Below are 26,112 nucleotides of genomic sequence, written 5' to 3' on the forward strand. Positions count from 1 at the left end.
TAGTGTAAATTCTCACAAGCTAGAAAAATTGGACCATTTCAAATTAATTGCCTTTTCTCCAGCAGACAGCTGTAAAAGGGTTAACTTAAAGTGGAAGCTATATTGATCAAATCATGTCTACATGTGACAGGGATTGATCTGAGCTGCATCATTAAGTTATGCTGCTGACCAAAACGATTATAACTGAAAAATGAGGTATACAGCATAAAAATCCAATTTAATGGCTTCTGAGCTTACTTGAGTCTGGCTAATGTTCCATCAAATCAGAGTAGCTGAGGGCTAAACTGGGTTAGGTTCATATCTGTTCCATATATCTATTTATACTCTGTACCAGGTACATAGATGTTGTTCATATAAAAATATCACTCTACATACTGCTGTGTGAGAAACACAATAAACTTTAAGTAGTGAAAATTAAAACCCTTTGATTTAAAAAATCATATATGCACATGTGACAGAAAAAAAGGATTCAGTATTCAAGGTGAAACACTGGCTTGTAAAAGGCATGCAACAGCAATGGTCCAATTCCAGGCATGTTGCACTGATACTTCCAGGGTCACAGCTAATATTCTGGTGAGGACATCAGACTGCAACAACTGCAGTTGTGAGTTCAGGCGCATTGTCATACCTTAAAAGAGGGATTCAGACTTCTGAGAGCTACCCCAGCTGCAACTGGTCACGGTACTATCCCTGTGCTCTTGCATTCATTCACATGGCATCTACCACAAAAGCATCTAAAGCTCTGATCTGGTGAACATTATTCGTTGTGTTTGGTTAGTCGGGTTGCTCATATGTGTGGAAAGCAATGTAAATATAATTCTTTATGTTTTTAGGACATGGACCTGAGCATCTCACTGTGCCACAAACAACTTTGCCTGACTGTGTTGGGCAGAACCAGCCTTTTCTGTAAGTGATTACACAAAAGCATCCTAAGGGGAAAAGCAAAGGATTTTGCTGTGTTTAAGTACCTGTATTGTGAAGGGTGTGAGTTTCTTTTTGTTGATTGTTCTCTCATCAATGGTATCTGGCACTGAAAAGTTGATCATCTTACTGGAAATAAAAGAAAAACAAATAACAAGAAGTACAGTAAGCTATATGTGCACAAAATACAGGTTCTCTACATTGCAGGACAAGCCAAAGAGCTGGAGAGTTACTTAACAAAAATAGCTTATCACCGTCTGCTTCTACATATATACACAGAAGCACACAGTCAATGCTTAAGGAATTATTTTGGGCTACATACAGATTGTACTATAGGTACAATGAGGCCAGAATGCCACTAGGTGAAGTTGTGTGAGAAGTTTATTGTGCAGAAAATGTCTGTGGAAGCACTCACTATTTTGTGCCACTTTGTGTGAAACATGAAAAGTCCTTGGGCAAAAATAAAACCAAGCAGCTCCTCAAATTTCACTTACTTCATCTAATTGTAAGTGTCTAGAGGCAAGGAAAAATTCTCATTAAGCATGAAATATGCTTTATATTTCTGAAGATAAAAGAAGCACAAAAACCCTAGTATTATCAAGGCCCTGAGTCTGCAAACGCTCCTGAGCTTAATGTAAATTCAGCAGGTTCACTTTGAACAGAAATGTGAGTTTTCGCAGACTCATGGCTCCCGTTTGTGAGAAGGAAAGGTATCATTTACCAAAGCACTATGCCATCACCGACTGCCTGGAAGAGGTCATCTGTCTCTGGATTCATTGGCACCACGTGCTTGCAGTCCGGGTCCTTCTCAAGGGCTTTGTTAATCCAGTTGACAAAGGCATATTTTTCTTCCTCTGTGGACACAACGTCAAATCCATCGTTTTACTGACACAGGCAGAACTCCTGGGGGAGCCTTTTCCACCAGTGTGACTGATCAACAAAACCCTGCATGGAAGAGGCTCTCAGGAGACAAACAAAGGAGCTGAGGACAGCAAAGGGCTTGAGCTGGTTAATACTCCCTCCTCAATACCCCTTTCCCACTCACTGGGGTTGCCTGGTCCTGAGATCAGGCATATTACAGAGACTGGTAATGAAGTCCATGTGGTTCAAATGTGTGGTGCAGATGTTAAGCTCTGCAAGTGATAATTTGTGCTTTCACTGTAATTTGAATGCAGTGTTGTACCACTCAGCTAAACAGAAACGCCACAAGTTCAAACAATTCTGTGTTGTACATTACACCCTCTTCATGTGGAGTATCTAGAAAAGCCTGGCCAGGACTGGGCTCTGACAAAGAGCACTCAGAGGGTAATGGGCAGATGTGCCGGTAGCTCAGCAGGGCTGAAGCACAGCTATCCTGTACCAGCAGCAGCTCTCATGGCTCCCAGTAGCTTCCAGAGGAGGTGCCTTCTAGGATGAAGGTGGACGGAGTACTTGGAAGCATTGTCTGTTCTCCCTTCCCCAGAGAGAGTCAGTCCTGCACTGCTGTCCCTGCAGAAGACTGCCAAGGGTAGCGCCTCCTCCCCATGGAACTGCTTCAGAGTGGGCTGTGGCCAGCAGGTAACAACAGCAACCAACTTTCAGCTTAGAGAAACAGGCTGGGAGAAAAGCCCTGATGGAGTTGTGCCCTCTATGGGAAAAAGTCAGGAACTATCTGGTTGCAAGGAGAGTTTATAGAATGAGTGCCTGCTAAAATGTGCAGGGAAATGGGTTATCAGCAGTGAGGAGCCTCCCTGGTGAGCAGGGGCAGCAGTGGGCAGCTGTTTGTGCTGCTGCAGCCAGTGTCACTTGCTGCTGTCAGGGAGGGCCAGCTGCACCCACCTGAGTAGGAGTGCTGTGTGCCAGCACTGGACTGCTCCGACGTGCCACCGATGGCACAGATCCCCTCCTTCTTGTTGATCTGCTTCCGGAATGACTTGGCAACGTCATCACTCTTCAGGTCTTGGAAAATCTTTCAAGCACGAGAGAGGATTTTAGAATTTTGGAGAATTAAACCAAGCTAAAAGAGTGATCTCTTGGGCCGGGAGACACATTCTCTCTGCTTCATGAATAGGGAAGGGCAGCTTGAGTATTTTCAGTGGTTTCTGGGTATAATCTCTGTATCATCTGCTGAGGTACAAAAGGATTAAACTCAGCTTTTATGCTTTCAAATCAGGGAAAAAAGATCAGCTAAGTAATAAAAATGTTACTTTGGGACACAGAAGTTTGGGTTTGAAGAACGAGCAAGTAAAAACCTACTTCTCCATCCCGAGGGAAATTCCACTATTTTAGCATTTGCTTTTGACCCAATTCAGACCAGAAAAATAAGTTTTTTTGATTAAAAAGTTTCAATCTGCTTACACTTTTTGTAATCATCTAGACAGAACATCATCTTTTTGCAGTGTATGACTGAAAAGCTATATCTTGCTGCATCAACCAAACTGAAAGATATGACATTTATGCAATGAGCAGCTGTATTCACATAACTTGTCTCCCAGTAAATTGCAGAATTTGTAGTTTGGTTATTTTCCGCTTTCAACTTTTCCAATGAGGAGACTCATTGGATTAATGAGGTGCCCATGAGACCCTGTGCTTGTGCCTTTGCTGTGCCCTGGGGATCACCCTGAGTGACTGAAATAAATGACACCTTACTTACTGAAATAAATTCATCAAAACTGATCCTGCCATTCCCCGTGGTTGTCAGACTCTGAATGAGCTCCCTGGCTTTGTATCCTGGGAGAGGGAGATTGGCAGCCTTCAACACCTCTGTTAAATCATTGGTATCAATGAAGCCATTCCCGCTGATATCTGCAAAGATTAAAGCAAACTTTTACATTCTACATCAGCCCAGTGACATTTTCTGCACATAAAGGCTGTTTTTATTTTACCCAAAAGGAAAGGTACATTATATACAAAAATTTGTTGTCTTGAAATCTGGTATTTTCAATTGCTTTGGTGTTATTAACACCCAAGAAAGAATTACAACCACTTTTTAACCAAAAAAAAAAACCTCACAGTGATTAAATTTATATGTTTAGACATATAAATATCTTTAAAAAGCTAGGTTTAAATGGATATAATCACCATTCCAAGGTTTACACACAGACAAATGTGATCTATAGAGGTAGCATCCTGTCCACAGAACAGCTAAAGAAAATAAAGTTGACACAATACACATATGCACTTATCCATAGATATAATTTGTGATTTTGGCCTGGTTTCTGGATCTAATTACATCAGAAGTAGTCTGGAACTGCATATGGTCATCCTCAAAATAAAAATATCTGCATTTCTCTGTGGTGGTGCTAACATGAATACTCCTGCTGGGCTTCCTGCAAGTATTTGATAAAGATCATCACCAATACAGGGTAGTATTTGATGAGAAGATCACCAATACAGGTTCATGGTCCTTTATTCTCCACTTAGTGAAGAACTCCACAGATAAAAAAAAGCAAACTGAGTTCATCACGTGGAGAGTTTCTGTTAAAACACTGTGGTTATGACACAGATAAATGTATATATAGTTATATAGTATATATATATATATGGTTATTTATATTTGGCTTTTAAATGTCTGTGTCTTTCTTTTTCTGCAGGCTTCTTTTCCCCATCCTGGAGGCTGAGGTGATTTCAGAGCAGTGTGAGCTGACTTCCTGCACAGGAAGTTGCAATTTGAGTCACATGCTACAAAAGAACACTCAGCTCTCAGCATCAGTAGCAGGATTAACAAGGATTGCAAAGAGCATCCTATCCATCTCACCATGGCATTCAACAAAAGGATCTGGACTTGGAGAGGGAAATGTCTGGGAGAGGAATGAGAGCTTCCTTCCCACCTTTGGGGGAGCAACCAGATGTAGTGGAAGGTGTCCCTGCCATGGCCCTGGGGTTGGAACTAGATAATCTTTAAGGTCCCTTCCAAGCCAAACCATGCCAGGATTCTGTGATTTGCCTTGCCAGGGCATTGGGTGTATGGGACACTCACAGGGATCAGATTTTTAAGATTGCCAGACTAGACTATTGTGTGCTCAGAAATCAACCAACGACCACCTGGATCAGCAAAGACAGCTGATGAGTGCATAATCCAGTGAGGCTGATAGATCTGCTGATAGGAGTTAAGTGAGCTGTTAGAAGCACAATGTCCTTTTCTTAGAATTTGGGTAGACAGCAAATGGGTCTGTGTGACTTTAAAGGAGACAAATCAGATGAGATGCCTAAAGGTTTGGAAAGAAAACACAGTAGAAAGGGCTTGAAAGGTCATTGTGAAGGGACTACAAATTTGTTATCCATCTGCACATTTGTCCTCTCACACTCTTCCTTCCCATAGGGAATACTCAATTTACATTAAAATAAGACCTTTTTTTCTTCCAAATAATTTGTTGTGAATAAACAGTATTCTTGGGAAAACACTTGAGAATATTCCCAACATGGTTTGCTGTACAACTTTTGAGGTATTCTTGTAAATCCTGCTGGAGCTGCAGCACCCCCTGTGTAAGAGGCCAGTGCTCTGCAGCAAGCTGATGTGGTTTCATTTGGGAGGCCTGCAGTGGTAGGAAAAGGGCTTTCTGTGGTTGATGTGTGATCAGTGCTGGAACAAACTCCATTTCCTCACAGCTGGCCAGTCAGACCATGAGAAAAGAGCTGACCACAGGTTCACACCTCAGCAGTGCCTTTGCTGCTGGCTGCACTCACCAACTTTGCTGAAGGCCTCCCGGAGCTCTGCCATCTCCTCCTCGGAGAAGTGTGCTGTCGATGCCATCCTGACTTCTGTGAGGGGCAGGCCTGCAAGGAGAAGACACTTGTTTCATTTGGTGCTTTATGGGTTTGCAGCTGTGATGAAACAGAGAGAGGTTTTCACTTGGGTTTTCGAAGCTTTGGAGCAGCTTGCCATAGCTGAAAGCCCAGCTCCTCTCTGTATCCTGAAATCAAGCAAAGCGATAAAATCCTGTGTAGATAAGACACAATTCCATGTCCCTTCTGTTGTTTTGTCAGGCCCTGCTCAAAATTACAACAGTTTTATTTATACTAATTTAACTGGAATTAAATCCTACCTCTGCTGACTTTCATTTCTCACGGAGAAAATGGACTAAATGGTGCTGGTTCTTGTTATTTCCCCTTGGAAACACAATTATCCAGTCATTTCTTCAGCAGTGCTGGCAGAGAAGCAGCCCTGGGTGCTTCACAGGGCACTGGGATGGAGCCAGAACCTCAGGGGACATTTGCACCACTTACCTTTGGGTACCTATTGAGGAGGCTGCTCACCCTTACAAGGTGGAGGGATTGAGAGAAGCTCTTTCACAAGGTGCTCAGAGCACCAGGTCTGGCTTTCCAAAAGTCAGCTGCTTCTCTCCCTGGATATGCAGGAGTTTAAGGATTTTCCATCCAAGGTGCCTAAATTAGTGCCTGAGGCTGGGTGGCTTTAGGAATGTCTGGCCAGAAGGAGTTTTCCTGCTTTTCCTCTCATCAAAGATACAAAACAGGAGCAAGGATTAGATTTTCACTTTACAGGCACTTTCCTTAATAACCAGGAAGGGAAAGTTCACTTTCTTTTATGGCATCATTAAATACACTGCCAGAAGATGCACATTATCCCCATCTGCCTTTTCATGCACCTACTGTCCCTTGCATATATTCATGAGGAAACTGTTCAGGAGACAGACTATCTATTATTCTATATTTGTGAGAATGACTATAGTGTCCTATGTCTCTTTAAGTATTAATTAACCAAACAACAATTTAAATAGAATAGAATGGAAACTTGAGTTGATCCTGGGAAGTGGTTGCTGTAGATACAGTAATCAAATGAGGGGAAAAAATCAGAAATGTGCCATTCCCAAACTAAAATTCAACTGCATAATTAAAAAAAAAAAACCAAACAAACAAAACCCCTAGATTTTCAATAGCCCTCTCCAAAAACACAGTTATGTACAGCCTACTTGGGCTTCAGAGTCAATGCTTCGCAGAATTCATGCATTGATACCTTGTGTCTGTGAAAACTACTATGGACACAGCTTTGAAATAGCCCAAAAAGCAACTCATGTGGTTAACTCATCTGCTGCCTCCCAGTAGTATCAGGCACCCTATTCCTGCCTAATCACTGTGGTTTTAGGATGAGGAGAGCAATAAAAAAATCTGTTCATTCACTCTGACCTTGATAACTAGAGAAGTGCAGCAGAATCCATAATGTCATTGCTCTTGCAGTTGGTTCTGACCATACTTTCAAGGATTACCTTCAAAAACCCCTGTGATCCACTAGCAATGTGGGTTATGTATGTTAGGGTAAAGTTAGATCCATAGTTTTCCCCCAGTCTGTCCTGGTATCTCTCCTGCCTCTGATTCCTCACTGCCAATCTTTTTCTGTTGCCTGCTGTGTGTTTTTACAAATTATGGGTTAACTAAAATGCAGCTGGACACAAGAAAATTTTACACTATCAGCCAGAAAGTCCATATTCCACTGCAAGGTCATTCTTTCATGTCCAGTCACTTAAGCAATATAATTTGCAACACAAAAATGCTTTATATAGCATGAAGACTGTTCTAGGCTTAAGAGGTAGGAAACACTACAGGCTTTTGCCTGTAATATTACTTTTGCAAAGTAACTTTAAGAAAAAAGTATCACCAACATAAAATGGCTTCTTCCAGATTGCACAAGTTATGACCTCTGATATGTAATTAAGTAATCTCTTAAATACAGAGAATCCTATTAGTACATATGTTGACATATGTGGACATTTATACTACTAATAGGATGAAGGGCTTTGCTGTAATGACCCCTTTTGACTTCTTTAGGTCAGCATTACCCACTGTTGTGAAGGTAACTACACCTAGCTGAGCAATCAGATTCATCTCAGGTGCACACCAAGAATGAGAATTGGTCCTCCATGACCTGAGGGGTGACTATCCTCAGGTGACAGAAGGATGGTCGCTGCCTGCTCCAACACACAACTGAGCTTCTACAGATTCACCCTTGACTTCAGCCTGTCAGTTCCAGTGGATGCTGCTAATTAATACCCCACTGTGGTTTCACAACAGTAAGATTCAGAAAGGCATCAGAATGTTCAGATTTAAAGGCTTCAGAGTTATTCCCAACAAAAAAACACTGTCACTTTTTAAATTGTTCAAGTAGGAAAAACAAAACATAAGGAAATCAAGTGAGTGCAAGTCCAAAGCTTTAGCAACACACAGCAAAAAAAGGAGAAAAATCCCCTTTCAAAAAGGCACCTTTCAGTATTTAAAATGCTCATTTTGTTTAAATCATTAAATGGTAATATTGAGGCACAGAGAGGAGTAAAATGCTTCTGGACAGTAGTAGGAGAGGTCAGGCCCAATATTTTTTACTGATTTAACCAGCCAAGAGCAGAGCCACGCTCTTCTAGAGTTCGACCTCTTTCAGCACTTCACCATCCCCCATGCAAACTGAAAATACTTTGGGCATCCAACAATCCTGGGTGAATAGTCCCATCACTGGTAACTCACTAGGTATTCTAAGCACACAGTGCACTGCTTCACTCCAAACTGTTTGCAAAATCAGTATGACCAGGCAAATGCAGAGGATGATATAAGAGCAAAGGAGAATGTGTGGATGAGCAACGATGATAAGCAATGTGAACAAGTTGAAAGAGCTCCTCTGGAGGGAACATTTGTTGAGGAGCCACCTGAGGAAGGAGCAAAGGGAAAACCAACTGGCGAGAACCAGGCAATGGCTTTGAGCAAAGTGATGTATGGCCAGAAGCAAAGAGAAAAGCTGGGCAGGGGGGAAGTTTGGCAAGACAGAAGGGAGTTTGGTGTAGACTGAACACAAACAGCTTAGCTGTCAGCACAGATGAGATATTGAAGATCAGGAGTGGTTGGGAGGAAGGATCTTGAACTTAGTGGGATGGAAGATCAGTGAAAGAGCTGAAGTGTCACAGGGAGAATGAGGTGAAAGTCAGCCCATGCTTAGATGCTGAGACAGGATGCTGAGGAGGGGAAGACAGCTCCCTGGGTCAGTGCAAGAAAGGCAGTGGAACTGCCAACAAGAAATAAATGGAAGGTAAAAAACATTGAGAAGGAAAATAGAAAACTCCCTGAGACAGTCTGAGATTCAGATGACTTCAGGACATCCGGATTACAACATTGCCTGGAAGCAACACTTCTTTCTAGTTTGGCAAGCAGCATAAACCCACTATTGCAAAAGCAAAACAAAGTTGTGCAAATACACTCTTTCCTCCCCAGAAGACTGCTGAGTTACCAGTTGGTGTAAAAAAGGGAAGTGGTTCTCACCTAAGCTGCTGAGAATACAAGCAAACTGGTACCAAAGGAGACTCTAGCAAAGCATTCCCTTCCCTGCCATCATTCCCAAACCAATATATCACAGCCAGGCCCTAAAGCTTCCTTTTATTTGACCTTATCCTCAGAAGAACCTATGACCACACTGATGTTTTAAGAGATCTAATAACAAACTATTTTTAGACTGGAATATAAAGGAAGAACTAAAATAATCTTAAACCTGAACATAATTGCTAAATTGAAACACAGGGATATTGATGTTCTTTCATTTTCTTTTCTATTTCAAAGCCATACTCAGAGGAGCTGCCTGGTTATGCATTGCTTGGCAAAGTGTACACCCACCATGCACTATAAATAATAAATGGCAAAGCCATTAAAACCTCAAGGCTTCCAAGACTTGTATTAAATTGTTACCTTCTTTGATACCTTCTCCACCACTGTGGTGTTTAAGTTTTGTTGCAAGTAAGGCAATGAAAATGTTGATGTGAAATGGCACTTTATAGACAGAAATAAAGTTGTACCTTTCCCCAAAGCAAAAAAATACATTTCATGGGACAACCTTGCCTTTCACAAACATATTTAGTCAGGAATAACTTAACTCTGAATTTGGTTTCAAGAAAGTCAAAGACACTACTAAAATTTACTCACTTTCTACCATCAGGGCTTTGCTTTGTTAATGCACTGGTACTTTGCTAATTATATGGTAATTTGTCTGGCTGCTAGACAGGGGCATGACACATGTTCCCTGGCACCTATAAATTTCCTGCTATCTTCTCTTCAAACTTGCTTATTTTTTTCTGAAAGTGATGAAATAAGAGGCACTGGCTGTTGCAAAACAGCTGTATGCTGTTTCGTGGGGCAATGTGAGACTGTCCCCCTGCACACAAAACTCTGCCTTTCACTTTGCCAGAGCTCATTGCTCTAGCTCCTTTTCTCTTTCTTATCTCACTCACAAGTTCAATTTCCAACATCCAGCTTTCTGTAAGGGCTGGGGAATACTTCCCCAGCTCTCTTCTGCATTAGACTTTCCCTCCCAGCTGACATCAGAGAGGCAGCCCCAGCAATCCTCCCTCAAGGCACAGCCTGCCCTGGATCAGGCCATCTGCAGGGAGGACTGAGAGAAGAGTCCTTAGAATTGTGCAGAAACTCTTGTGACAGATCTGAAGCACCTTGAAGGCCAGAAAAGTACAAGGGAAAACAAGAGTATCTTGGACATATTCAATATTTGTCCCACATTTATTGCACCCTTGCATACCTGCCTACTCCTGGTCACTCTTCAGAATATCCCTGACAGGATACTCCTCCCCAGAAATATTTCCCTCTACCTTTCTCTCAGAAGATACCACACATAAGTCCATATATCCATATGCATTTCTGTTCAAATGATCTGTCTCAGCTGATTTCCTACAGTGTGGAGGGCTGCGGAGGAGACAAGAGAAGATTTTTGAGTTAGGTTCTGATTCTTTCCCTCTGGAGACAAGTTTTTGCCATTTTCATTGTCACTAAAGGGTGAGAAAAATATGAACTATACAGTAGATCTCATGTTGAAAGAATCAAGGCTACAAAACTACAGCAGTGTGGCCTAGAAGTTCCTCAATTTGAAAGTTCCATCTTGTGCCCATCAGCAAAAACCTTCAACTAAAATGTAGCAGGCAGCCATCTTGTTGGCAATCAGCCAAACATGTTCTTTAGCATAATCCAGAATAGCTCATCTCCCAATAAAACTTCAGTCTCAGCATATTTGCTACTATCATGCTTTTCTCCTACGTATTTATTATTAGCTGTTATTTCTCTTACAGTTCTGATCAAAATAATGTACTTACATCCCTGCACCAGCAGGATGATCCATACTGCACCCACAGCAAAATAGGATAGCAGCTTTAATGCTGAATTGAAGTGAGCTGCCACTGATCATTTGCAGTGATAGCTCAGGGGTACCCAGCCTCCTTAGACAAACAATCCCATCAATATCCTTTATTCTTGTTTGGTGTCACAGCTTCCAGGCACACTAAGTGGTTTTTTTTTTTTTTTTGGTGACAGCTTTTTTTCTGCTCATGATGTAAGATGAAAACTAGAGTTCATATCTCTCTTCCATGCTGGTGAGTTGCTCAGACAGCTGCTCACCATGGCTGACAACATCAGCAAACACAAACACGTTTGGAGCCTCATGCCAATTAGAAACATTTCTTACACAAGGACTTTGAAAATCATTTAAGAAGCACAAACTCCAACATTTTCAAACACATGAGGTGGTTCATTAAAAAAAGTTAGTTTTTCATGTTATGCATGTTGGGCTGTGACACTTTGCCTACTGAGACAACTATAGATAAATAAGAGTATTTTTTAAACTTCCTCAAAGATGCTGAGCTAAATTTTAAATCCTAAAGTAGACAGAAACATCCTTTGCTCTGTTAACAATGGGTAACTTGGATGACAGTACCTTCAGTTTGGGTGGCATCTTGCTGTTTAAATCAGCATTCAAGACACCAAAAGAAGTCTTTCTGAAGATATGGCAAATACTTCCTCCCTAGTACATTACAAAGATTCATGATTTAGCCCACAATAAATGACAATCTTTGCTTCAAATGTTTTTTAAAAGACTGGTGTCTGCAACAGCAAATCTTGCCAAATATGTAGGCACTGGGATTATTAAGATGTTGCACTTTCTGTTTTTTTTTCTCATACAATTTGAAAAAAAAATACTGAGAAAATACATTTATCACTGTTCAGAAGGAACACAGCAATGCCCATGAGTTATTTGTAAATGTTCCATTCCATAAAGGATCTTATTTGTCAGTGTGATGCCTGACTCCTAAATCAAATACTGGTCAACAGGGCTTAGGAAGGGAAAATCCACAGAGTCTGGAAAGAGATGGAGATCTCTTTCCAATATACCACTCAGGGGCAGGAAGGGCTAATCCTTCAAGAAAATTAAGACATTGAAAAAGCAGAGCTCTGAACCTATAAATACTCTCCTTATGTGTCTTGCATCTGTCAGATACATCCTACTAGGGAAACAGCATTTAGGTGCATATTATTTTTCAATCAGAGTCTGTAGCATTTTCCTTTAAAAAAAAAATTGATCCAGTACCCTACATTTCTTGTTGTATCACTTATCTTTCTCATGTCTTTATCAACACAGACTAGCTAGCTTTAAAGTGAGAACATTTTTCCATAATAAAGGAACATTTTGATTCTCAAACTGACAAACAGCTTCAGTCATTCAACAGGTGTCCCACTTGGCATGAAAAGTCCTGTCCCACCCAGTTCCATCTTCACTAACAAAGGTGGGAGAAGAGGAGAGCATCTGCAGGGTCTGCTTTGGATATAGGTATGAGAATCTATTCCAGCACAGCTGGGGTGGCAGATAGGCATAAAACCCTGGACAGACAGAGAAAATCTTCTCTTCCTATTCCTGTGTGCTTCAGCCTGAGGGTGAGAGGTCAGGTCACAAAGTACTGACCCAAATGTGCTGTGGCAGCCTGGTAACTGATGCAAGAAAGAGAGGAGACACCCTCTGCTTCCAGTTCATTTGCAGGAAAACAGTTCCTCTGTGCATGGAAAATATTAAAAACATGTTCCAGCTGTAAAAAGGAGGTTTTTAGATAGAAACACATATTTGCATTTGCCTGGTTCCACAAGGATTTATGAATCTGCTGCTGTCTCTCCCATGCCAGGAGTTTAATTCTGTCCTTAGTTTTGCAGGACACCTCAGTGATTCCAGCAGTGACCAGGCCCTTCTGCCCACAAAATCAGACCAGGAAAAGAAGAGCACATCTGAACATAGCTCTCCTAGCCAGCTCCTTGGACCCCTATCTTGTGATGGTGCTGTGCTGGGAGCTGTAGTGTACAGTGGGGAACTCAAGCAGCATCTGGAGCAGCAGTCCTCCTGCTCCCCTTTCCTCTGAAGAATGATTCGGCTTTATGGCATGATCCCCAAGCCTGGTCACTGGACGTCCCTCTCATGCCCTCACATGACACTCCCCCTGCTTGTGGGCACAGTCTCCCTGTCCAGGACACCCTACATCAAGGGGCAGGAATTTATTTCCCATCGGATAACTGTGGAAATGCACAGAGCATCCAAAAGAGACCCTCCTGTACTCTGTCCTGCAGCACCTAAAGACTGTTTCAGATTTTTTCCTAAATATTTTTAATTTTGATATATGTTTTACATTTTGCATCAGCGTTTCACTGGAGTCTGCTGTTTTGCATGAAGGAGCTGGGTATGAAAATGAGCTACATTTCTGAATGCACTTTATTCCCCTAGTCTCCCCCATCTCCTTCCTTCCCCTTTACTCAATATCTTCCTAGTTCTTTCATGCTTTATAAAAAACATATGGTAATGACTTTTACAGTAGGTTCTCTATCAAGATAACTCCACTCCAAGCTACATAGCTGTTTTAAACTGCTCATGACTGAAATCAGAAAAAAATGGGGTCAAAAAATTGAGAGAAAAATGCAAGACAATGGAGTGTGTGGCAGGTTCTGTGAGCAAGAGAAGAGCAACATCACTAGATTTGTTTAAGTAAAAACATTTTATGACCATAATAATATTCAGTCCAAGGAGACACCGGTCCAGTTACAGAAGCAGATTCAAACCCAGTAAGATAATACATCCCTTTTTTGACCTTCAGCTTCTGAGCTAAGTAAATCTGGACCTTATGGTCAGGATGGAAGCAGAAATTCCCGCTCATGTTACCAGCAAGCAGGCAGGTACTTCCCAGTCCCTCCTGGCTCTAGCATCGCTTCTCAGTGGAGTTTCCCACCACAGAGGGGGTTTCCACATCTCCTGTCTACTCATGAGAGCTTCCCCAGCTCAGGAGGCCAGACTGCTCCTGTGGGCAGGCAAGAGGGGAGGAAGGTGAAACATGCTGGACAGGAGGGGTGTCAGGGTGTGATCTGCTTTTAGCAAGATGATCAAACCCCATCTGCTGAGCAGCCAGCTGCATTTGCTAGAGATCATCTTCACCTGACACCTGTAGCAGTACGAGATCAGTCAACCAGCCTGGTCTGAAACAAAGACCTAAAGTCCCATTGGATCAGTGTTCAAACCCAATCCGTGTGCCAAGGGAATCACTATATGACAAAACTGCTCTTACAGAGAAGACAGTTAAGCCTGGAGGGTCCTGTTCACAATAATACCACCTAAAATATCTGTAGACATTCACAACTCACAATTCATCTAGAGCCTGAGCTGAAATCTCAAAAAGGCAAGGGACAAGCCTGACCAGATTCACCAGTCAAGATTTAAAAGGCAAATATAACATTAGGACCCTCTATGTCACTATTTTAAAAGCAGAAGTCCCTACTATAATCAGGCTTTATCATGAATCAGTTTTATTTATCCACTGGAAAGTAAAATTACATTTCTAAAAACCTGATATAAACGTCCTAACAGCCAGCAGATTACATTGTAAGCACTATGAGCCAAAAGACACTATACTTATGAATCAGTGTTTTTCATCACTGAAATTAAAATTACCTTCTTACATTAATCCAGTCTTTAATCTAAATAATGGCTTCTTACTTTATCATGGCCTTCCAAGCCAATGCCAACTCCAAGACTACCATTCTACTCAGCCAAAAGCCACTCTGCCAAATCAAATCTATCAAACACTTTTCTGAAGATCAGTAGAAATGCTGTGCACAACACTGCTGGAAAATGCTTCATGCTAATACAGACCCTGCTGTTTTTTCATGGCAGCCACAATTTCCTGGGCAGTTAAACTTCTGAGGTTCTCAGCGAGAGCAACTTGCCAAAAAACCACCAGACGCTGCGATCTTACCTCCTGGGCTCAAGCAGTGGGTCAGAGCAACGAAGAGCTCAGCAGCTGCAAATCCAACGGAAAGGGCAGAACTTCTGAAAGAAACCAAACGTCCTGTAGGGTGGAGGGACTGCAAAGCAGCTGTCACTGCAGACAAGGAAACACTTCCTTTTCTGCAGCACCACTAAGCAAGCCCAAGAGTGCGAGCCCACTACTGAGCCCAGAGAGGGAAGTGAGTGGTGACAAAACCCCATAGTGCAATAGATTTTTGTCTTTATAAGGAAACAATGCATGCTCTGGTCTCTACTTCTTCACCTCAGCTCTCCTCCAGTAAGGGCCTCTTCTTTGTGCCACTTCCCCTCAATACTGCTCTCATTCAGGGAACAACAGGCATGCTCAAAACGATCCTCTCTTCGCTGGTAAGGGTGGCCACACTTGAGGCACAGAAAAACAGTGCCCACCAGGCAGGGCTGGCTGCCAGGCCAGGCTGGGGCAGAGTTACCAGGCATGGAAACTCCTCAGCATCGCCACACAACCTCTGCCAATGTTGGACTGCCCTCCCTGTGAAAACTTATTCCATGCAAGTGCTTGGAATTTCCTTTGATGCAGCTTGTGACCTTTTCATTATCAGTGTTCACCGCTGACAAAAGGCTGGCTCTGTCTTCTCTATGAGCTCTGATTAGGTTGGTGTAGATCCAAGGTTGGCCAAGATCCCTCTCAGCCTTCTCCTCTCCAGGCTGAACAAGTTGAGCACTCTCTCCCTGTTCTCTGATCTGTTGTGCTCCATCCCAGTACCCTCCTGGTGTCTCCCTACAGTTTGTCCAAGCCTTTATTGAACAGGGAAGCCTAAGAAAGAACACAGCACTCTCACACCACCTCACAACTGACACAGATTTCAAGGACACATTTCCCAGTGCTCTGAGGGTCACATGTAAAAGTACTCAATGGATGCAAATATAAACCACCTTTCAAGCCCCAACAATGCAGCATTGCAGAAGCCTTGGATCTGAAAACACATCAAGAGAGAAAAGTTAATAATCAGTCCCACAGGGATTGTAAGAAATGTTCTGCCTTAACAGCAAGATTCTTGCCACTTTCCACAGGCTGAAGAACCATCCTTCAGATTTTTCAAAAACTTCTGTTCTGACTTTTACCTCTGAAAACAGCAGTGGAAACAATTACCAGACTGTATGTCTTTAATGAAAAAGCTGTCATTTCCCAGACCATGAGCTACATGCTGTTGTAAAGAGATTGAGGGAAGCCCTTTCATCAACAAAACCCCATAATTAAGATCCATCCTTGAATCATCATGCATTTACTCTCTTCAGAGGTACATTGAAACACTTTCCTGGCATTTTTGGTTACTCACTTCTATTGAAAAAATACTTCCTCTACATTACTTGATTATTTGATAAGGTGTGCCACAGCTCCTCTTCTCTGTTTTCTAGGATATTTTACATGAGTCTGATGGTTTGTCCCTGCTTTTTTCTTACAGACCTTTTCCAAATCCTAAATTTCTTTTGTGGGTCTCCATGATATCCCATTAAATGCTGCAATGTCTTTTCTGAGATAAGAGGGCACCAAAGGGATGTGTGCTCTAAATCTAACAGCCTACTTGCACAGGAAACCTGGGGTGGGTGTTTCCTTATCAGATATGACTCTTAGCACCCTCTCTTGAGTTGTTACAGTTTATACAAGGGGAGAAACTCAGAGTTTCCACTATGCTGTGTGGTATTTTATAGTCACATGACCTAGACTGAGCTCAACCCTGTGTCCTCAGCACTGACTCAATACCAGCACATCCCATAGGCACCAGCTGTGTTAAAGAAATGTTCAAACAAGCTTGGAAATACAAGGACAGCAAGGATGAGATCTAAAGTATGAGGGATTCATGAGGCAGACATAAACAAGACACATATTTGACATGTGGATCATGAATCCCTTTTTCTCCCTCATTTCAAGACCTGCTGGATTGTCACTGTATAGCTAATAATGCTGTCTCACCAAATATTATTAAACTTTTGATTATTAAAATTTAGATACAACCCCAGCTGAAGTCCTGTCATAACACAGTATTTACACCCTGCCCTGTGCATCCTTGAAGTGTCACACAAATAGCAATTTTACTGGGCAGCACTGAAACACATTTCAGTGGGACAGTGTGATAGTTATCTCCTACCTGTACCTGGTTAACCTGTACCTATGTGTGGACGTTTGTGTTATTGCTGACAGTGTAGGATTCCATAAGAATAATGTCGCTAAAGTAATTTCTTAAACAGGGCAGGCTACTACTGTAGTCCTGGTTTACTAGAAAGGTGTTGAATTGTAACTCTACAATATAAATAGCTTGCATTTTGCCACAAAGTATGCTTATGGCCAGGAACAGGCCAGCTGGTGTTAGGACAGGCTGTGCTGTGGGACTGAGTTAAATGTCCATTACTGTCCCACCTCAGAAAAACAATCCACTTGACCTACAGCTTCAGTCTAAGGGCCAAAATATCAATGCAACTACTTTGAGATTTATGTGCATGAAATGTAAAAAAAGTTAAAGGAGAGATGGTCCTCCAATTACAAGAAAAGACATTAGGAAATATCAAAGATGATTGTTTATAAATTAAGTACCATAAATTAGCATGCACTGTGTTCAAGCTCTTGCAGAGGGAGGACTATAGTTGTTAACAGACCATGCCCCAAGACATAGCTGAAAAGGTCAAAACCAATATTTTCCCTGCTGTTGTCAGCACACCACCACTTCAAAAGTCTTGCCCCTTATTGTGCCTGTAGGACCTTTCTTTCCAAGTACTCTTGGCAGTGCTGACACTCCCATCCTGCTCCCTGTTTTCTGCAGCCACACTCCACTGCAGATCAGCCAGACTGTGTCGCCATAGGCTCCAAACCCTTCCACGAGTTACCCGCTCCTTGCCTCCACCCCTGAGCCACCCCCACAGCTCTAGGTGACAGAGCACTTTCACTTCAGCCTCCTCACCTGCCCAAGGGCTCTCACCTCCCTCCTCTTCACCCCCAGGCGCCTTAGGGAGCCTTGGGAAGGGCAGAAACTGTTGTCATCTTATTGCAGGTGTTCCATACTGTTGTCTCCTTATCACAAAAGTTTCAGACCTTCTTGGTGTTTCTCGTGGGCAGCTCCTCAGAGCACTGACTCTTCTTCACAAAGCAGCCAACTGACTCCAGTTCCCTTCTCAACCAGCCACCCCACTCTTTTATAGCATCTTCGTCTCATTGGTTACAGGTGTGGCCTGTAAAAGTCAGGCCTGTTCCTAATCTTTGATAATTGACCCAGCTGCAACTCCTTAGGGGTGAGATTACTTTCTACACTATCTTTATTTTCTTATACTCTATCCTACTACAAGAAACTGCCTGTGCTCTCCTGCCACAAGGCTTGGATGTTTCCTGGCAAAGTAAGTGACAACCCAAAAAGCAGGCAGGAACCAGTAATCCCACTTCCACCAATGAATGGGAATTATATTTGAAGGATCTGGGGCATCTACCTAAGAAGAGGTCCAGCAGCTTCATCGGCCTTGGCAGTGCTGTGTTCTGGCAGCCAGGAGGGGCTTGCAGGGATCCCCAGCCAAGGAGGGAGCTGGGCTCTGCTGTAGGTCAGTCATTTCCCTATGGGCACTAGGGCAGTGAATTCCTGGGGGGGCCTTTCCTGGCACACCCCCCTCTTGGTGCTCTCATTTTTATCTGCCCACTGCAATCTCCCAAGAACATTGCCTTCCTGCAGGCTGCTTCTGCTACAGGAAATGCCTTTCTCCAAAAGCCATTACTTTGCAAAATCCCACTGATATAATGCAATGTCTTCCTCACCCCAGCTGATTTGGTCACAGGTCCTAGGCCAGGCTCTGGGGTGGGAAGAGGGTGGTAGGAAGCAGAGTGGGGACTGCAGCACAGATCTTCCAAGCTGAATGAAGGCTTCTTGTGGACCTTGCAAAGTGTCTGACTAAATGACAGCACAATTTTAAATGAACTCTTTAAGAAGAACATCAGGGTCCATGAGAAACTAGGGCAAATCAAAATAATGGAAATTATTTTAAAATTATCTCTTTTTAACAAATAATATCTTGCTCATATATAAGTACAGAGGACCTGATCTAATTCCCAGTACAGTTTGATGCTATCTGAGTTGCACCTTTATTTTGTGATTCTGTCCTTGTTCCTATGAAAGTCGGTAACACTTCCTGTAACCACTAGGGATTTAGGCACTGAACTGCCTCTGAATATGGACCCTGAGAACCTCCATGCTGTTGAAAGGTAAATGAGTCTTTGTGAAGCAGGAGTCATTACTCTGATGGCATGTGCTCAGGTGCCAGTTGGTAATCTGACCCATTGCTGGGTCTGTGTTAGCAGTGTACCCTGAAATGCCACCTGTGATCTCTGCAGGAGAGAGAGTACTACAGATGGGGCTGTGCAGAATGCATGTGAAACTCAGACCTTTTACACTGTGTTCTTCCTGCATTATATATGCCAGAAAAAAGCCTTGAGAATGCAAAGCAATGCTGGGTGATCCCATTGAACTTGTCCCAACATGGATACTGGGGTCTGTTGGGGGTGGAATCATGATATCATGAAATATCTCTTGGTGCAACAAGAGCTTCTCATTCTTTGTCTAAATCTGTCCATGCAGGAAGAAGTGGGGTGGATCTACCCCTGCCAGAGCTTTGCCTCCAGCTGGAGTCTGCCACCACGCCCTCCTTCCCTGAGAAACCTGGTCTCCAGCCCCCATTCAACCACCACAGCCCATGGCAGGAGTCACCATGGTGTGGGCATTCCCAGAGGAGGGGAGGGGAGGGGGAGAGAGTGGAGGGTGATGGCCCATGCCATGCACACAGGTGTGAATGAAGGGAAGCCTGTGCCACACAGCAAATATGGCAGCCCCGAGTGCCCATCAGCAACAAGACATTTATGCTCAGTCAGGGAGGGACACCAAGGCTTGCATACTGGCAAGGCTGGAGAAGGAGGAATGTAGAAAGAAGTTCAGTCATAGTGAAAAGCATGATTTTGGTAGGGTAATTCTCAGATCAGCAGCTCTCCAAGCCTTACCCTTTCCCCTGGATCTGGGCACAGGAATGACCAGGAGGATAATGGCCTGTTAAAGCTAGGCCAGGAGACTGGTTTATAATTTCCCATGCTTGTGCAGCTTTCAATTTCCAAGCCCTATACTCAGTAATCTGTCTTAGGGTCTTCTAAGGAAATCTTTATTTCAGTTTCACTACAATCTGTCTTATTTGTGAATCAAGATGAGCCACAAAAATCAAATAAGCTGTGAGTAGACTGTTATCACAAAGGAGAAGGCCACTTGTATCTAGGGGATACAACCTACAACCTTCCACCCCAGGAAGATTTACACTCCCCAAAACCTGTGTTCAGGAGGGTTCCAATAGGACAGCCCCCAGTGGCAAAGGAGGGGACAGGGCAACGCCTGATTGCTGGTCGCGGAGCAGGCTGTTCCCTCAGCAGAAGTAGTCAAATATCCCTGTTAAACAAAAAGCAAACAGCTCTTGAGGCCATGGATGAGCTTTGAGCAGTTCTGGCAGTGGGCTGGCAGTGCCTGGGTTTGCAGCAGAACAGCTCTGTCTTGGCTGTGACAGCCCCTCTGTGCAGGGCAGGGTCCCTGGGAAAGCCCATTCTGCTGCTGTGTCAAAGCTGACGGTGATTCACTCACCAAAAACTGAGTGAGATTGAGGCTGAAAGTACATGAGAAGGTTGGTTAACCATGAGTCAGCTTCTGCCAAATCAGATTGTCAAAAATCATTACTTTGTTTCTTCACAGTTTTGCAAAAATAACTGGTATAACAAGTTTAATTAAAAATAAAATATTTTTTGTCCCATCTGTTTCTCATGCTTTTTTACTCCTATAAGCCTCTGGCCAGCTGACCCACCAGAGTCACGTTTTCAGGTATTTCCTTCCATCACAAAGTCAAATTTTTTCCTGGAAGAAACCCAGAAAAACTAGGAAACACATTGAACCGAGTTAGGATCTAACCAAGACACTGGTTTTCTTTTGTAGGGGATAGACAGTATTATTGCAACAGCCTCCGTGAATGACACTTCTAGACCCATCTCCATCTGGGAATGGGTTTATCAGCTGGAAGAGTCACTGCCAGTCTCTGCTGGAAATGTGGGACTTGCAGCTTTCCTGGGAGAGCCTTGGAGGTGTGCCCTTCTCCCACTGCAGCCAGACCTGGGAGTTGACAGTGGCCAGGCTTCTCCAACCTCTTCTTGTCACTCTCTCACCAAGTAAAACCTAAGATTAGCTCATGCACTGTTATTAATATTTCACTACTACTCCCCTTTGCAGCAAATGGATGGTTTGATCAATAATTCATGGCTGGGCGTAGCCTATTAAATTTGAAGTGGGGTGTACACTTTCCTGTTATTTATTTATCATTGCTTTTATTTTACAGGGTGTTTTTTCCCCTGCTATTTCATTTTTCACTTGCTTAAATGCCTCTCCTTCAAAGTTCAGACGGCTTGCAGGAAATTAATCTTGTGCCTTATGACTTTTAAGTAAGACTAAGCTCTCTGCAAGGGCTTCAGATTGAGCCACAAGGAAAACTTTCAGACTCTTCTCGTGTACTTTCAGCCTCAATCTCACTCAGTTTTTGGTGAGTGAATCACCGTCAGCTTTGACACAGCAGCAGAATGGGCTTTCCCAGGGACCCTGCCCTGCACAGAGGGGCTGTCACAGCCAAGACAGAGCTGTTCTGCTGCAAACCCAGGCACTGCCAGCCCACTGCCAGAATTTCAAGTACCTGTCTTCTGCTGCAAACCATGGCAGGAAAGAAAACCCCCACGATTATAAATTACACTGCCCTCCTGAACAGCAGGCAGCTTTCTGCCAAGAAAAGAATAATTCAATTCCCTTTGGATGCAGATGAAAATTTGCACACAAATACCTGTAGGACTGAACAAAATGTCATGTGCACATGGGTTCACTCACATATGTCTCCTGGAACACTCTATCATTATGTTCTGACATTATAGGATTTCAAATGTTAGAAATTTTATATCCTAGGCCATCTGCTCAGTGTTTACCTTAGTTTTCTTCTTTTTCTTTTCAGCTTTTTAAAAACCTATATTCTTGCATAGCTTCCTCTTTCTTTGACATGTTTCCCTTTTTTATCTTGTTTTTCCTTTACACATTTTCTCTTTTTTTCTTTTTTTTCCCTTCTACCTCTGGTCATTTCCTCACTCCTACCCTGGCAGTTTCTGCTTGCTTGCTTTTAACCTTCAAGACCAGCATTCCTCATAGAATTTGTATAGGTGCTCAGAATTTCCATTTCCTGTTTGCAGCCTCTCACATGCAAGCCCAAGTTTTGCCCCGGAACTGCTGCCCAGAAACACTGACAAGCAGTTATTAGTTCCCTGTCAGGAGGGGAAATTTTGCATAACACAGAAGGAACTTGCTGGGTTTCTACAGCACATCTGAAAAAAAAATATTTCCCCCTGCACTGCCAAGCCGAAGGGGTTTTGTTTCCAGCCTTGCCACAGTTGTGTTTGCAGAGCCAGTCCTGCTTCTGGAGCTGCATCAGGGGGACCTGGCATCCTCCTGCAGGTGAAGGGTGAAAGCCAGCACTAGGTTGTCCATGCCCTGTGCTTGGACAGCCTTTCGTTCAGGAAGAACATGCCCTGCATCTACTGAAACTGCAGGAAGACAAAAAAAATTGCATTTTTTGAAAAAAAAAAAAATAGGGTTTTCTCTGGTGGAGGCATCACATGGAAATCAAACACAGGAGGGATCTGTCTACAACTATCTGAAAGGAGGCTGTAGCCAGACTGGGGTCAGTCTCTTCTCCCAAGAAACAAGTGACAGGACAAGAGTAAGTGGCCTCTGGTTGTGCCAGGAGTGGTTTATTTTGGTATTAGGAAAAATTTCTTCCCTAGGCAGGAATAGGTTGCCTAAGGAAGTGGTTGAGTCACCATCCCTGGAGGTATTTAAAAGATGTGTAGATGTGGCACTCAGGGACATGATTTAATTGTGGACTTGACAGTGCTTTGTTTACCACTGAACTTTATCTTAAGGGTCTTTTCTAATCTATGACTCTTTTATTCTATTATTCTGTGATCTGAGGTCAGGCTTTTCACAAAGGCCCTGAATCCAACAAACTCTTACCTGTTACATCTCTATTTTTGTAAAGGAATGTGAACAAACCTAGTCCTCATAATGTTTTTATCTAGTGATTAACTAGACTTCTGAGTCTGAGCTTGTATTTGGGATTCATCTCTTCCATGACACATATGAATTAAAAAAAAAAAAGAAAAAAAGAGGGAAAGGCTTTGGAAGGGGGAAATGCTGCCCCCTCTAGCAATGAGAAACACTGATTATAGCTGGCACTAACAAAAACTAGTTATGACCCCTTTATATTCTCAGCATCAGCATTGATTATTTCAAGTAAGCAAAAAGAACCTTTTCCTTGATTTTTTGATTTGTTCTTCTAAAATTCATCTTTCTGGTCAAACACCTTCCTCTCCTACTGGTCAGTGTTGATATTTCTTGGAAGATCCACTGAGATAAGGCTGGAAGAGATGTGAATACAAAATCCCTGCAAGGCAACTGAAGGGTATCCACCCAAAGGCATGCTCCTAGTCTCAAAGTGCCTCTAGAGCAGCAGTCAGGCTTTGACAGTAACAGTGGCCAAGACACACCTGAGCAAAAATTTGCAGCAGCCTGAAGCCCACAAGTTTCAACAAACAACATATTTAGCAGCTGACTAAGAATATAGTTAGGAAGACCCTTGATAGTGGGATAGTCATCAAGTTAGAAATCCTGTTGTCATCTTATTGCAGGGGTTCCATGCTGTTGTCTCCTTATCACAAAAGTTCAGACCTTCTTGGTGTTTCTCATGGGCAGCTCCTCAGAGCACTGACTCTTTCTTCTTCACAAAGCAGCCAACTGACTCCAACTCCCTTCTCAACCAGCCCCCCCACTTTTATAGCACTCTTCTTCTCATTGGTTACAGCTGTGGCCTGTTAAAGTCTGGCCTGCTCCTAATCTTTGGTAACTGGCCCAGCTGCAACTCCTTAGGGGTGAGATTACTTTCTGCACTATCTTTATTTTCTTATATTCTATCTCCCTACAAAATCCTACAAGAAGTCACATGTTACAAAAGAGAAGACCAGACTTTAATTTTGCTCACTGCAGAAGTGAAATATTTTTGAGGGAGCACAGAGAGGTGGGAGATCCACCACTTGAAACCATGTACCACAGCGAGGTGTCAGACAGGTGTCAGGTGCATGAGTTTGATCCCAGAGATGCTGCTTCTGTTGCTCCCTGTGGGGAACATCCAGGAGCTGCCTGAGCAGAGCATCCAGAGCAAATCCACAAACAAGCAGAGGAGTTCCTTGTTTCTGCATCCTCACTTAGCTGCTCCATTTTCTGTGCTGCTGTGGCCAATGCACACTGAAAGCTAGTGAGGCAAAGACATCAGATGTGTTTTCAAATGTCAGAGGACTCAAAAGAGCCCCTAAAGGACTGTTCTTGCAAAAGAGAACAAAACTTTAGCTGGAGTGTTATCTAAAAGACAAACTTGAAACAAGCATTAATTGCTCTTTTGACAAAGTATTCAAGAGGCACAGGGGAAACTGAAATGTTAAACAATTCAGTAGCAAACAAAAACTCCACAACTGTATTGATCTTTTTTTTGGTGTGTGTGTGAAACTCAGAAACCAAGGCCTTCCAGGAGACTAGCCCTGTGCTATCCAAGCGACACACACAGTGGTCACTTTCCCCCTCTTTGCTGTCACAAAGCATGGAAAAAACCCCAAACTGTTCCAGACAGCTGCCCAGAAATCCCCTATATAAACAGCACAAGAAGCAAGGCACAAAGAGCAAGTGTTTGGCCCAATCCATCTCTGCATCCCACTAAATAAATGCCCAGACCACGGCATCTCTGCAGGCCACCCCCAGGCCATCAGTGAAGTCCACTGTCCCAGGCACTCACTGACCTGAAGGGAACAGGTGCACACAACCCATCTCCTAAACCAAAACCCCAAAAGGGACAGTGTCACTTCCCCCACTTGGCTTTGCTGCCCAGTTTCCATTCCTCATTGTACAGCTGAGCGAGTGAGCACTATGGCTTTGGAGATGAGCTCAGGCAGATCTGTTTTGCCCCTTCCTGGATATTTATCTGTGCCTCATGCAATGAGTGGCAAACTCCATCAACTCTGAGCTCAGCTGTTCCCAAACAGCAGAGATTCAGACCCCTGGACACACTGAAGATGAAGGAAATCTCTGCAGATGATACCACTGGCCAATGTGAGCAGTAGGCTGTGACCTGTAAGTGGACAACTGCCCTGTATGGACAGCTGAGGCATGGCCACCATCCCTGCCCCTGGCCAGGCAGCTGGAGCTGTGCCAAGGACAGGACATGGGCATGCAGGGAGCCTGGGGCTGGGATTGCCCCCGTCCCATTCTGCTGGCCACGTTCCCACTGAAGCACCAGGCAAGCCCTGCCATGGGCAATATGCGCAGACTGGCTGAGGAGTCCACCCCAAAACCTGGGACCAGGCAGAGGAAGCCACATTGCTGCTTGAGGGTGAAAATGGCCTCGGCCACTGTGTAGTGCTGGCCATTCTCCCTGGCACATCAAGCATAGAGGAATGTGTAATGCAGCTGAGAAATTTTTTCCAGAATGCTCCTGGGTGCTCACTTTTTCCTTCACATCTTTCTGTCTTCTCTTTTCCAGTAGCTGGTTTCTACAAAAGATCCTGGAGAATCCAGGCACTGTGGTTCCAGGAACCACAGTGAAGAAAGACAGTGAAGAAGAAAGATAGATTTCCCAAAGGTCTTGCACTCTGCCAGATGACAGAGAGAGGCAAGTAAGAGAAACCAGACATAACAGACAGACAGAAGAATAGTTTGCTCTACCACTATAATTCAGAGAGTTGCAAAGCATGGGGGAGAGGAAAGAGCATCCTTACTTTTTATTTCAGTCAACTTTGCTAGCCAGGACTAAAGGTCAGACACACAGAAGGGGTGAATTGAGATAAAAGAGTAGCTGGTTTGCTCTACCACTATAATTCAAGGAGTTGCAAAGCATGGGGGAAAGGAAAGAGTATCCTTACTTTTTATTTCAGTCAACTTAGCTAGCCAGGACTAAAGGTCAGGCACACAGGAGGGGTGAATTGAGATAAAAGAGTAGCACAAATCATCAAATAGCTCAAGGGA

The 26,112-nt window shown here is 43.3% G+C and overlaps 1 protein-coding gene across 2 annotated transcripts in view; it reads right to left on the minus strand.

Moving 5' to 3' along the window:
* Positions 1-26,112, minus strand: part of LCP1 (lymphocyte cytosolic protein 1) — a 49,540-nt gene that overhangs the window by 15,180 nt on the left and 8,248 nt on the right. Inside the window, exons 1-6 of one of the 2 annotated variants that reach the window (XM_005420765.3) lie at positions 14,949-15,090; positions 5,587-5,676; positions 3,554-3,705; positions 2,740-2,869; positions 1,643-1,775; positions 969-1,050 (exon numbers count right to left, since the gene is read on the minus strand). In XM_005420765.3, the coding sequence (XP_005420822.1) occupies positions 969-1,050; positions 1,643-1,775; positions 2,740-2,869; positions 3,554-3,705; positions 5,587-5,653 (564 nt within the window). In that variant the 5' untranslated portion in view covers positions 5,654-5,676; positions 14,949-15,090. Of the gene's footprint in view, positions 1-968; positions 1,051-1,642; positions 1,776-2,739; positions 2,870-3,553; positions 3,706-5,586; positions 5,677-14,948; positions 15,091-26,112 lie in introns of those variants that run through there. The other variant, XM_031056806.1, reaches the window with a different exon arrangement.

This window comes from Geospiza fortis, unplaced genomic scaffold (assembly GCF_000277835.1).
Source record: "Geospiza fortis unplaced genomic scaffold, GeoFor_1.0 scaffold194, whole genome shotgun sequence".
Taxonomy (NCBI): Eukaryota; Metazoa; Chordata; class Aves; order Passeriformes; family Thraupidae; genus Geospiza; species Geospiza fortis.